This window comes from Platalea leucorodia (assembly GCF_965183815.1).
Source record: "Platalea leucorodia genome assembly, chromosome: 7".
NCBI lineage: Eukaryota > Metazoa > Chordata > Aves > Pelecaniformes > Threskiornithidae > Platalea > Platalea leucorodia.
In genome coordinates this window covers 14,738,233-14,752,430 of record NC_138829.1, presented here as the reverse complement: position 1 = coordinate 14,752,430, position 14,198 = coordinate 14,738,233, and the positions used below count along the sequence as shown (strand labels likewise).

Below are 14,198 nucleotides of genomic sequence, written 5' to 3'. Positions count from 1 at the left end.
TCTCAAATTCCTAAGATTCAATGAACAATGTATGTTTCTGTCTATCTGTTATTCGACCTCTGGATTCAGAACTTCTTGAATTATATTTCCTAAGGTTTTGGGGAACTCTATTTATATGTGCCAGGTGACATTCTCGTAAGATGCCTCGATTCCACAGGTGACAACCCCCAGAACACACAGTAAGCCATCCAGCTTTCATCACAAGTTGCAAAAGCTCATTTCTGTCATTGATCCTGCTTTTTAGACATGCTCCTACCCAAGAACGGGAGGTGAATACCAAGAGAGTATTTATTTTGGTAGGTAGCAGCCCAAGACCCTTATGTCCAAAGTTAACAGAAGGAACTCCATTGTCTTAAAGGGCTTGAAAGTATTTTGGATGCAAGTCTGAGACATCTTTGAACTGCTCTTATAAAACTCTAGATATCTTATTTGGGGGGTGAAGAACCATTTTATTCAATAAATACATATTGTTTACTTAAATCTCAAGTCCACTTACTTGATAGCAAATTGGTCAGATCAGTCCTGTCATTTTAATTCATAAAAGAAGGAGGTGAAATGAAACACGCTTGGACATAGCTTGGTTTTGCATGTTATGTCTTCTCGAAGATTCTGCTGCCACAGCTAATGAAGCTACATTTGGGGGATTCTGTTAACATTTTTTGCATTTACACATGTAAGCAATGCGATGCAACTAGAGGCCTAAATCAAAGTTTGGAGAGTGGTCTCATGAAAGGTCTCATGAGAGAAGGTCTCATGAAAATCTGGTTCTGCATGAGCTGTACTCCAAAATGCATGGAGTCCTGTACAAAGTCTCACCATTAACTTGAAAGGAATACTTGGATGAGGCCCCAAATATGCATCTCTTTTTTGATTAGTTAAAATTAATATGCAGCTAAACATTTAAACAGCACATAAAAATGGTAATATAGTAACCTAGGGCATGTCCCCTTCAGTATTCTCAATTTAAATGGAGACCAAATACACTGGAAAGCTTTCATGTTTGAGTTGCTCTCTATTACAAAAAAAATCCAATTTCCCTTGTGAGACCTTAAATTAAAGCAATTATACTTATCCTCCTCACACACAAACAGTAGGTAGACTTGGGGGAAATAAGACAGGTTTGTAATTTTGTTCCGCTCGTGGTGAGCACGTGCAACGCTCCTGGCGCAAGCCATGGCCTCACAACAAAACTCCAGAGCCGCAATTCAAGAAGAGGCCCAAATGTTAAGACCCTATAGCAACTCCAAGAGCCGAGAGGCAGCTCCACAAGCAGGAACTGTTAATGGCAGACTTGGCACAAAAGCAACTGATAATAAAACAACAGAGGAAATTGCACTCTGCCTCTGCTGGAGCCAGCCAGTACATTGTGGGCAATTTCTTTTTCTCCTCTGTCCTCTGCTCTTCAGGAAGAGATCAAGCTCTCCGCTGGATGGCATTTACATTCTTTGTTCTTTGCACTGCTAACGATTCGCAGGCTCTCTTCAGCCCTGGGGTCCAGTTTTTACCCCCTCACTTTCAGAACAATATGCTAGAAACCGCCTGCTGAGCGCACGTTTGCGCCAAGTTCACATTTGCCTAAGAAGAATTAAGGCAGCCTGTAGATGCCCTTATCATGGAAGCTCCTAGCTCAAAAACCTCAGCTCTGTTTCAATAGCAGCGTTTACAGGCATTATTTACTATCATTTTACTATCACCTCTACAGCTGCAGCCTTCTTTTAATTCAGGCTAAGCATGTGGTTTCTTAAAAATAAGACTAAGCACAGTTTTCAAGACCTTCCAGGGATGCTCAAAAGATCTTCCAAGGATACTCTAAATCCCAATTAGCTAGCACACAGATACTGAAATGCAGTGAAGTGCTTGCAATACTGAAGTCCATTTGGCAATTTTAATTAAATACTCTGATGGTCCTCATAAATCCCAAGGGTTGTCCACTCCCTAGAGAAGAATTTTTTGCATGAAATGTTCCCTGAAAGATGTACCAGGACCTCACTGTAAAACATCCAGAGTCTCACCTGCCCAATACGTCTGCTCTGTTCAAAGCTGGGCTTTTTGAAACCAAGGTGTACAATGTGCCCTGGGCATCCTTGAGTAGGAAAATGCCTCTGGCATTCCTACTCTTAAGGAAAAAGCCAGACAGAGCTCAGCAGAGACTATAAAACAAAAGAAGTCCCGACAGCCAGCCCATGGTGTGCAGGACTTAGTTACGAGGAGAGAGAATAGGGTGGTGAGCCCACAAAGCCTATAAACTCCAGTTTTAGTTAAAAGTGCCCAATCCTTGCCATTGTACAGAATGAGCTGAAAATGCAAAATAATGTGAAAGAATGGCCAGAAGTTTGTCACTGTTATTATCTCTAAAACGTATGTATTAGTTACAAAACTAACCAGAATTGACCTTTGGAGCTCCCGAAGCTCATAAACATGGGTTTCTCTAATCTTGAGGGGAAAGGGTGTAATTATAAATTCATTTTTAGTTTAAGGGGCAGTGTGAGGTGGCTTAAGGGGTCTATTTTCTGCTTGGATACTTTCAGCTCAGAGGAACGAAAAGCAAATATGGTGTCCCATCTCAGGAGTTATATCTTAGTAATATGGAAGGTACCCTCACCTAGTCAACCAGACACCGCGAAAGAGAGGTTAACACCAGCTCTCCTGGGCACTCCCCACAATGACACAGAGGCAAAACAGGACTTCTCCCACATGATGTTGCATAGATTCATTGCAGGCACACAGCAGAACTTACTGCACTTCTTGCCTAGAAAATTTGAGACTACAGAAGTGATGCCTGTGAAGCTCTCCAAAGCCAACACCCAACATTCCTCAGAGCTTGCATTCATCTTTACACCTCGACTAAAGCTTCCAGAAACCAGCTACGCTTGTGAGAAAGGCTGACACCATCAACCCCAGGACACTGAGGTCCCCACCTGGTCTGTGGGGTCTTTGCCACTGTGGTTACACCACAGACACCTACCAGCACCTGTGAGCAGGCATCAAGGGGCCTTTTCTGGTAGTGGCATTTGCTACAGCATCTCCCCAGCCAATATAAACCAGGGCAACAAAAGCTGTATGTTGTCAGCATTGCTGCCAGGGATTTCGCCAGCACAGCAATGCCATCCAAGAGCATGGCTTCTAGCTAACACGGCCATGCCAGCAAAACATTACAGTGCAAACCTGAGTCAAAGGTAGGTACGAAACCGGAGTCATTTCTCCTCAGAGAAAGGAGAATGGGCAGAGCAATGATTACTGATGGGTTAGCAATGTCAGAAGTTCATTTCCCAACTGGAAATACACATCTCCTTCCCTAGGAAGCAAAAGAAGTCAAACCCCAAAAAATCCATATACAGCTATCATAAATAACATCCACTTCTCCATTTACTTTCCTCCCACTGCAAAGTGTGGCTCATGAGATGGTACTTCTTGATCTCCCAAGGGGAGGAAAAACTCCATTAATCTGCTCAAATGTGGCACCAGAAAAACAGAAGTGTGAATCCCAGCACACTTGCGCTGCAGGTAACACATATAGCGCAGAGCAGCTGCCTCAGCACGGGCTGGAGAGCTCTCGCCTCTCCCACTGAGATTTTCTTCTGAAGTGCTTATGGAGAAAGGAGATGTTGGGAAGCAGGAGAAAAAGTGCAGGCTGGGGACCCCTGCACCATCTTAATTCCATGCCTGAAAGTGGTACAAAGACACCACCTCTCAGCATAGCTTCACACCCCAGATGCCGAAGAAGATAAAGTAGCAAATGTCACTCAGGATGTACCAGCTAGCAAAGGGGCATTGTGTCACCGACCACTGTAATATAAATCCTCCCGTAAAGCTTGCAATATCATTTGCAGCACCGGCCCTCTCGGGTTTCTCTGGATGAAGCACTATTTCAGCTCTATGTTTAGCACTTGGAGAGAAGCCAGGAAGACTTCCATAACCACCACTGATTTGTTAATCCCTTAATGCACAGGCACTGTTTGTTACTTAGGCCGTCAGGTTTCATCGCTCCTCAGCACGCTGGTGATAGAACTTCTTGACACCAGACTGCAAATATTATTGCAATGTCAATACTCCCAGGGAGAAAGCCAAGCCGAGTTAAAATGTGACTTTGGTGTTGACAAGCCAGTTTGGCATTGCAGAGTTCAAATGGCCAGGATCACCTGGCAACTTTAAAAACAGGAGGAAAGTTTGCCAGGATCCTTTTTGACTACTTATCCCAAGATCCGCATGGTAACAGCTAAACACCTTCCAATCAGATGAAGCAAGAAAGAATAGAGTAAGTGGATTATGCTTTTCCGGGAAAGGGCGTGTACGTATGCATGTGAGTTTTTGCCTATACAGATTTTCCTCATCTTTCTCATTAAAAGAGAAAAAATCCAAATCTAGGTTTATAGCATCACAGCTTTGGAGGCGATGCAGCTCAGTACTCCCAGGGAGTTCACCCAGACCGTGGCAGCTTCAACACTTCTGTTGCCCTAAGGAGAGCTGTCTCAGTGCTACGATAAAAAAGAGGTAGTTCCTGAGTGCGATCCTGGTCTTTTTGGAGGGCACAGGCGCTGCACAGAACGTCAGAGCCAGGCTGCTGTCGGTGGCTGCTGCCGCCAGGGAGGTGGCTGGCCCTCTCCAGACCACAGAGCTGTTCTGAGATCATTCCCCTCCCTCCTGGATTCAAACGTTTGCAGTGACGCAGCCTGAAAGGTGAGGGCCCCTGAGGACAGCTGTGGGCGTGGAGGAAGAGGCACAGCCTTCCCACCCAGGACAGCAGGAAGGTGAAGGGCTGATGCGCGGGGCTGCTTCAGGCTCACGCACCCGGAGACTAACTGGGCTTCATCCTCCCGATGCAATAAGCACAGGCAGCTATTCAGCCCCTATTAATTTATCACCCATTAATTACCAACCACTTTTTTGACCTCATAAGGCAGATCCAACGGAGTAATGTGCTCGGCTGCGGCAGGACTAAGCTGGGCCAAGGGCACATCGAGCCCGTCCCCGAATCCACGCGCATCCCAACCGCCCATGCACAGCCTGCCTGCTTATCAATAGCTCCAATTAAATAGTCTCGGGGCTTCAACTGCCACCAGCTCACTCCCGGGTTGGGAGAAAGACAGGGGGAGTTAAAATTAAATTAGCAATTGATTAATACGTGAAGCCACTCAGTAGCTGTTGAGTTGAGCACCCTTTGGGGGTTTTAACCCTTCGGTGCCCTGTGAGTTTTGTTTCATGGCTAGCAATGCCAATGAGTACATTGGAAATTTGGGGTAATCTTTAAATAAGCCCACAGTCAGGTTGAAATGTATATTTCAGTAAAAATAAGGTTTAACAAAATTATTTTATTGTAATTTCCGTATGCATAGAGCCTTCTGTTCAATTTTTTTTTAAAACAAGACTGTTTTAGAAACCTGTGATCCTGGAGCAGTCTTTTCAGACTTAGAAAAATGCAAAGAACAGCACAATATAAACTGGCAAAAAGGTATTTAAAAAAAAAAAAAAATAATTAGGAGGGATTTTTTTACTTCCAGTTCTTATAATTGGAAAGAATCTGGAACAAAATGACTGTGAAACTCCGTGCTTGAAATAAGAAGCAAAGTATAGAAAAAAACCTTTAAAATGCCAGGGAGGTAGAATAGTCCAACAGTTAAAGGATGCAAAGAACAAGAGAAAAAGGGTAACTGGTTTAAACAAATGGTTTAAAAATGGTTTAAACAGACAGTGTTTCACTGATTTCAGCAGAGCTGCCCCTGTTTACACCAAGTGCTGTGTTTTACAGGGATCCAGGGGACATACCAGACAGAATGACTGTTTTCTTCCCGCTGCTTGACATTCCTATACACAGACAGGTAAGCACCAGGAGTGATCAAAAGCCCAGTGGCACATGGAGTAGACTTTGAAAGGCAGATGCAAGAAAAAAGTGCCAGTTTTAAAGAGGTCTGTTTGGTTTTAAGCAAGATCTCAAATAAAAGCTGGGAGTCAGCACTGCACAAAACTATTCCCAAGGCTGTCCTTTGACTACAGCCTTCTCTTTTAACAGGATAAAAGTCAATGTAAATGGGGAAGCAGGACAAAATCCTACAGCAAGGGCACAGGCAGCGCCGCAGCCTTGCAGCATCCCCGAGAGCAGCGGTGGATCAAGGTGTTCTGCAGGGAGGCGTTAATGCATCTCCAAAACACACAGAGACACTAACAGAGGGTATACTTTTTTTTTATCTTCTTTTTTTTTTTTTTTTTAAAAAAAAAGGAGACCCAATTCTATCAGTGGGGGGTTGATATGAAAAGACCATTAAGCTCTTCTCCTGGTAGGGCATCCTCCGAAAGCCCTTGTGCATTCAAGTGGGCAGTCAGACACAACTATGCAGAAACAGGAGAACCGAGCCACATTGATATCTATTAGGCAATAAAAAACCTACCTGGGAAAGAAGCTTGTTGTCATCCTCCAGCAGTTTCACTTTTGTTTCAAGTTGCCTGATGTAGTTGGAAGACGAATCTTTAGGAAAAGAGAAAAAACAGGTTTAGGCTTCTTGTGTGACAGGCAAGTACTGTCAGACAGCGATATGTTATCCCCTTCTGTGGAAGGACAGTTTGGGAAAAACCTAATGAACAAAACCCAAGTGTACAGGGTGAGGAGGGGATTCTGCCAAAACCTTTTTTCACTAAAAAGCTGAGATTCAGCAACAACAATATCTTCTGTGAATCTGTATCAGTGCCACCAGGTTGGGGGGTGGAGGGTACAGAAGGAAAGTGAAGTCGAAATATTGTGTTTAATAACTTTTTAAAAGTAATTTCCTAGCTTTGAAAGCCATTCTCATTAATCTAAAATGCACCAAAATACTCAACAACAGAACAAGAGGTCTCCTTTTAGGTTTGAATAAACAACCCCTCCACACACGTCTTTTTTTCTTTCAAAAACAACTGAAAAACTCACAAAAATAAGCTGCTGGCACAGCTCTACAAGGAGGTCACTGCCACAACTCCCAGTGCTGTAAAAGGGCAAGAAGTGTATACAGCAAGACCACAGAGCTGCAGCATGCACGCAGCCTGAGATACGCAGCAAGTGCCTACCCAGGACATCTGTTTTTTCTACTGGGAGCACGTGACACTAAACAGAAAAAATACCAGGACAATAAAATACACAATAACCTCACATAAAATGGTAATATTCAACCTGAAGGAATGTAACGGCCAGTTTGCCATTGCAGTAAGACAGCAATATCAGATAGGGTGACCTGGCGTAGAAGATAACTTGCTGGAGAGCTCTGTGGGTGGCTTACTGCTCTCCAAAACATCTGGGTTTTGTTTTGAAACATGCTTTGAAGCAACACATTTGCAAATTTCACAGGGAAGAAAATAAAGGAACCTGGGAAAACCTTTTCTCCATTTTCATTACAACATAACAGTTTGCAATAGTTCCTTCCATCCATCTGGATGTTTGCAAAATTTCTCCTCCACTTGTACTTTTGGTAGCAGAGGTTGTGAGTTGTTACAGCAGGAGGAAAAGAGGGAGAGTGTTTTGCAGCTTAAGCATATGAAAAAATTCAAAAGCTTTCCACACAAATGTGAAACGGAATTATATTTTACGTTGTTTCATTTATTACGGCGTAAGTGCAAAAGCCACCGTTCAACCACAGGACTTCTTGCCAAGCGTGAATCAGCGAGGAACTGCGCGTTCATGCAACCGTGCCTATGCCGGCACACATCGGCGATTGCCAGCACCTTTCAGGATCAGCCCCACCATGGTTAGCAGGCACCACTGGCTGCGCCTCTGTGCACACAAGCACACGCCTGTGCCCACGTGTAAGGTTTAGGCTGGCTCTGTGCTAAACAGCTTATCTTTCCCTTTGCCAGTAGCTGCCAAACGCACCGGGCACAAGCCTGAATGCCATTTCTTGGCCACTCTGCGGGTAGTTTAGCAGAAGAGCTAGCATGCAAGCTACAGCTAATCACTGAGAGTGCTTTGACCATTCAAGAGAAAAATTGGAATATGCTTGAAAAAGTACTGCCATAGACAAGTGCCAAACCGCACATAAAGGAACAGCAGGACGGATCGGAGTCAAGTGCCCATCTAAAGCACAAACACTCAGAGGAAATACGCTCACTTTTTTGTTTGGATCGTGCTTTGTCCAAACCCAGGAAAGCCAAACGTGTCCTCATGAAAAAGGTTAAGAAGACACCGTAGGAAGCTATGTAAGTTCAGTGAACAGTTTAAGTGGTGGTAAGGTTCACAGCAGTATCACCTTCAGCTGCAGGGATCACAACCTCTGCCCAACAACCACCCCTACATGGGAAGAGTCTCCAGGTCAGAGGAGAAGAGGGCAAACCGAGGAGGTTATAGAAGCATTCCATAGCACCTTCCCCGCGAAGGCTTCATGCCAGCAGCGTTGTGAATTTAGTCATGCGTATCAAAAGGTGGCGAGTATAATGCCGCAGAAGATCAGTGCTTAAGTCAGCAAGAATTCAGCATCAGCTTGAACAATTTGCTGAATTAGTAATGAACCTGTCCTCCAGCAGGGTGAGAGGGGAGTTTGAGATTCTTAAATACAAAGCCAGGAAGACCAGGGACCCTTTGGTCTGACCCCCTCTGTGCCCCAGGCCACAGCACTCTGTTAACTTAGCCCTAAATTCAGCGCAGAAACACCCATTTGGCTAAACAGTTCTCAGAACAGTGTCCAGCTCTGTCTGAAGACAACCAGTGACTCCACCATTTCCACTCTGTGCTGGTTACAACAGCCTCCATCGGTAGATCTGGTCAGATAAGGTGTTCTTCCCACCCGCCCTCCAGCCTCACCGGTACCCGCATGCTGCCAGGGCAGCAGCAGAGCTGAGTGCTCTACACAATGAATGCGGTGATCCTGATACAGCAGGTCCCGATTTTTATCTCAAAGTACCAGGGCATTCAAAGCAGCTTCAAGGAAGGATTCAAAGCGGTGTCAAAGGAGAGGCTCGATCCACGCCTGCTTGGGAATCAGAGATATGCCTCTGGACCGAGCACAGTCTCTGCGTGCGTAAATTGCACAGACAGCAACGCTTGCGTAAACAAGTGTAAAAATACTACATAATGCTGAAGAAGATCTCGATGTGATGCCAGTAACAGACACAGGCTGCACAAGAACCACAGTTATTGACTAAGCCTGTTGCCTGTTAGCAGTCCAAGCCTGTTTCCCAAGCGGCAGGGAACCTGCTATATGCAGTGCCCCCCCCCGCCCTTTGTACTCTCTTGTCACTACTAAGCCTTTATATTGTGGACCACCACACCATGTCATGTGCAAAGAACAGCAACCAAAACAAAAAGCTGGAGGGAACTATTTCTGATGCAGACAAGCTCTTTTTCCCAGTTCCATGCCCACGAAGGGCAGAGAAACTGCAGGAGGTCCTCTCCAGCAGCTCTGCGTTCAAGCACAGTGGAAGTTACCCAAGGGGGAGGCTGACAACCTGAACCTCAGGAGTAATCTCTTCAACATGTGTCTGTCGTGGGTTCCAGCACTGCTAACAGCTACAGGAAATTAAGGTTAAGCGGTTGAATGGTGACACAGAAGCTGTTGTGTTCAGGCCCTGGATACTACAAGGACTGGCTGCTGGATGGAAAAACTTAAGCATGGCTGCCAAAGAAAAGGAAACGGGGAGAGAATTATTTCCTTTCTGGTTTCATATCCCTTGCAAAAAAAGGGTACTCCTTGGGAAGGCAACCCCCACATCCCCAGAAGCCAATGCACACCACAGCTACCTCCAGCCTTGAAAGCCTGTTCTGAGATTTGCTCAAATTCTTCAAATGCCACCGTTCAACTCCAAACCATGTCTGACATCTGACCTCAGCCAGAAAACACCCCACAGCAACATAAAATACACGGAGGAAAGAATAAAAGCAGCAAACAAGCTGTTTTGTGAGCAGAAGATGCTCCATCTCAGGCAAAGGCTGAGAAACAGTGCTCAGAGCCATCACCATCCTCACTGCGCCCTCAGAGATGAACCGCCTCCATCTTCTGGACCTGCCTGTGTTGAGGTAGGTGCCAGATGAGCCATTTGCACCTTGATCTCAGGTTTAAAAAATCCCATAACTCTCACGACAGCAGGCAGTAACGCTGCTGGGCTGAGTAGCGAAACCCCAGACTGGGTCTCTCCCATGTTAGATCAAGAAACACATTCCCAACATTTTTCTGCCTCTGACCTTCCTCTTATCAGTGAGTTTCCCTCCTCCCCTGCCTCCCTCAGAGCCATGGGGTGAGGACGGCCTCGCTGACCCACCCAGGAGAGGTGGTAGAGCTGGATCACTGACAGCCTGGACCCCCTCATCCCCTTCATTAGAAATTAAATGAACAGTCCCCATCACCTTGTCAAAGCCTGCCACCAGCCATGAGGAATGCTCCACCTTCACCAGGCCAAATGCCCTCTCCTCGGTGGAACGAGCGACTCCCAGACTTGGGTACTGGGGTGTACCCCTGGTACACTTGCCTGGGCTACAACTTCATGGCACCAACTTTGAGTCCACCCACGCCTGTTGGTGCCTCACTGGTGACCCGACACTTCATCCTACCCTGGCCAGACAACCGTGTCAGTTGGCTCTGTAGAAATGTGGCACAGTGAAGGGGAGGTACAGTATCAGGGAAGCAGACAAGGATGGTGGTCAAGGCCACATGGTCAAGGACACGTGGCCAACGATCAGCTTTTTGGGGGAATGCTCTGGCACTCGGTGCCGCTTAGGATGCCAGCAGGGCCAACATCCTCCTCCAGTTACTCCTTGGGGCCACAAGCAATAGCTGCATGAGCAATGGGTGCCTTAGTGGATCAGATGATACCTAGAAGGAAGGAATTTCCCATCAAAACATCTCACCTCCCACCCAACACCTTCCCTGTTGCACTTGGTGCAGAAGAGGAGGTCAAGGAGAGACAGTGTTGTGCCCTGCCAGGCTGCTACCCGCAAGAGCAAAACGGATAAAAACCATAATCACCATCAGCCATCACTCACTTGTACAACGTAAATGCTTCAAGCTAAATTGTTCGCAGAGCTGTAAAACCTGAAGTCACATTTCTTTACAAAGCCTTTGAAAAACAAATTGGATGTCGCTCCGCACATTATCTCCACGAGAGGTAGAAGAGTTGCATTCCAGCCCAGGAAGGAGCATTACTGTTATCCACCCTCCTCAAGATTTACTGTCTTAAAAAATATACTCCATCTGGAACGGGGTGTAATTCAACTTGGATGTAATCTAGCTGAGTAACTTTTCTCCACATAGATAAACCACTTAATACTCATTACAGCTAAATTGAGGCAAGACAAATCACTCTACCTTGTTTTAACTCGATGGCCTCTGAGAGAGCAGGGAACAGCCTGGCTCCTGAAGCTTTTTTAAAACATCAATTAGAAACTGTTTTAACAATCAAAACAATCTTTCAGCCTGCAGAGCACAGAACAGTGTCATTTTAAGAGACACTTGGAGACACTGGAGCCTTTCCGATCCTCATCTGAGATTTCAGAGGAATCTGTCACAGGGGTAAATACAATGAATTATACATTTATTTTGACAGTAGCAAATTTCCTTGTATGCCGTTTCTTCAAACCACGAGTACACAGAGCAGAAGTTTGCATGGTAGCTAAATGGCTGGGATCAAGATACTTTTATTAAAGACCTTTTCATAATGAGGCCTTAGCACTTAAATGAATCTAAGAAAAAAATGCAATCCCTTTACTTACAGTGGTTCACAGCAGAGATGCAAGAAAAGGTTAATGCAGGTGTCTGTCAGATGAGGAAGCTGTGGAGAGCCCTCCCTCCGACGGGACTCACTCGACGGGACTCTCACTCACAGCAGGACGGTCCCTACACCCAGCCTGGGCAATACGGAACAACCTAGCACAAGCAGACTTGAGACAACAGAGGTGCCTTAGTCCTCTTCCATGACATCCCACTGGGGTTTGATTTGTCTTTGTGATGTCTGCTACAAAGAGGGGGTTACGCAGTGTCCGGCTGGGGTGCTGGCTGGCAGGTCAGGACCGCGGTGCCCCACTCCAGCACCATCTCTCTGTGCACCACGGAGGTGCCCCACACCCCCAGCAGCGAGGCTGGACACCCGCTGCCTCCCACTGCGTTTTCTCCCCAGGAGCTACTTTTACCCAGTATGATTTAAGACAGTAAAGCACAGCTATATTTTGTCAATGATGTCCTGCAAACAAGGCTCTTCCTCCCCTCATAAAAAACAGCGACCCTAAAGGGATTCTCCCAAATCCAAATCCAAGGAGGGAAGGCACAGGAAGGAGTGATGCTTCGCCAGGTTTGCACCTTGCGGCCAGCTGCCGCCTTCTCCTTCAGGTGATGGGTTGCTGACATTTTCGCTTCCTCCCCTTCCAGCAAAGACCATCTCATAAAAAGACCTTCACCTGTGCTCAATAAAACATTTCGCTGTTTGTCAGCAGTTTCGTTATCACACCTCTGCTCTTCAGCACCGTATTTCAGATTCGTATTGCTCTGCTGGTTTTGCTTCTTGACACAGACAAGCAGGCTGAAAAATGGGCCAGCAGTTACATCTTGTGAAGAAGTTGATTTATTAAGGCAACAGAGCTCTTTCAGAGCAGCTGGGAAGCAGATGAAACTCACATCTCTTTATATATTGTCATTAAAGGAAATTTTTGAGGTGGACAAACCCACAATGCTTGCTTTTTCCTAGGCAGCCCCCATCTTTCTGCTCTTACCAGCAAACCTCATTCCCGATGCCCTGTTTTGGACCGGTGTGTGAGGCAAGTTTTCATGTCAGGCTTAACTCAGCAGATGGCTCAAATGTGAGCAGGGACACCACAAAGCCACCGCTGAGTTACTTGGCTTTTGCAGGTGCTGCCTTCAACTACAGCACGACCAGGGCTTTCAGCCACTTCTTCCAGCACCTGGAGGATGCTGCCGGTGTCAGAGGGACTTGGCCCCTGTCCCCACATCAGCCCTTGTCCTCACTGAACAAAGGCAGCTCTCCAGCCTGAGTAGAAGTGGCACCCAGGCTCCAACCCAGCTAGTCCCTGCTGAAAATAACACTAAACACAGCTGGGAAAGCGTGCAAGTGGATGGGAGGACAGGTCTGCAGACAGAAGGCAGGTAAAAGCCAAATGAAGTATTCCAGCAGTGAGGTGAAGAAGCTCGCCGACCTAAACCCTCCTTCTCTTCTCTCAGGTCCAAAATACCATGCTCTGCTAACCCCAATCCCCACGTCTCTCCAGTGGGAGCCTGGGTGCAATTTGGGGTCTCCCTTGGTACGTAGTAAGAGAATATGCAACGACAAGGTCTATGGCAGACAGAAGCTTCCAGCCTTTTGTAGCTTTGCAGGATATTCTGCAAGCAAACCATACAAACCTGCTCTACCTCTCACCCCACCAATTCATTCACTGTGGGTTGTGCAGGGAGCAGTTCCCCCTCTGCCAGGCAGCATTGAAGGGGGGGCAGGAGGGCACTTACAGAAACAGAACTAAGGCCAAATCTTGATTATTTCCATAGCTGAGGTGCTGCGGCACACTTTTACTGAATAGACACTGCCTTAGACTACGTTAAATAAATAAAAGGCCCATATGTAGCATCCAAAGCCACCCACGATAACATCTGTCTGAATAAGACTGGTAGGATCAGGCCTCATTTTCAAGGTGCAGGTAATAGCTCAGGTACAGAACAGGTATTCAAACACTAGTCAAAACAACAGAGAAGTGTGTTGTCAGTCCAATCGCAAATAACAAAGAAATCTGGCCTCAGACTAATAGATATATTTTTAACTCTCACAAGGGGTGGTTACGCACTGGCGACACGGCTGTGCTGCTGCAAAGCACTGCTCCAGCAGGATGGGACATATGCCGCTGCAGCTATTTAATTAACATTTCATAGCAAGCCTGTAACTACAAGCTCTGAAGTTTTTCAAGACCACATGTTCCCAATGCAGTTCCAGTTCATTAGGCCTGTCTGGGAGCTTAGCGGCCTCAAGTCAGTCTGTAACAGTCTGATAAGGTCTCTCCTGACTTCGGCTTTTACAGCTCACTACTGTGACTTCCAGCCATGACATCATCTCTGCGCACAGCAAAACATCTGCCCGCGATGACTGTCAACAGGAGCTCAAGAGCTCCTGATATCTTATCGGGATTTCATTAGGAGGCAGCTGATAGGGAAGGAGCAGCGTGTGCATGTGTGTGCCCGTGTACTGCGGTGCAGCCGGGAGGGAGCTGTCTCGTCCCATCAGAAAGTGGCCACCAGTTTCCCCTTCCTTGCTTG

The 14,198-nt window shown here is 46.3% G+C and overlaps 1 protein-coding gene across 1 annotated transcript in view; it reads right to left on the bottom strand.

Moving 5' to 3' along the window:
• The window catches only part of CCDC85C (coiled-coil domain containing 85C), a gene marked incomplete at both ends in the record, with an annotated part of 111,057 nt that overhangs the window by 35,281 nt on the left and 61,578 nt on the right, over positions 1 to 14,198 (bottom strand). The window contains one exon of the mRNA XM_082316919.1: positions 6,384 to 6,460. Coding sequence (XP_082173045.1) covers positions 6,384 to 6,460 — 77 coding nt within the window. The remainder of the gene's footprint in view (positions 1 to 6,383; positions 6,461 to 14,198) is intronic.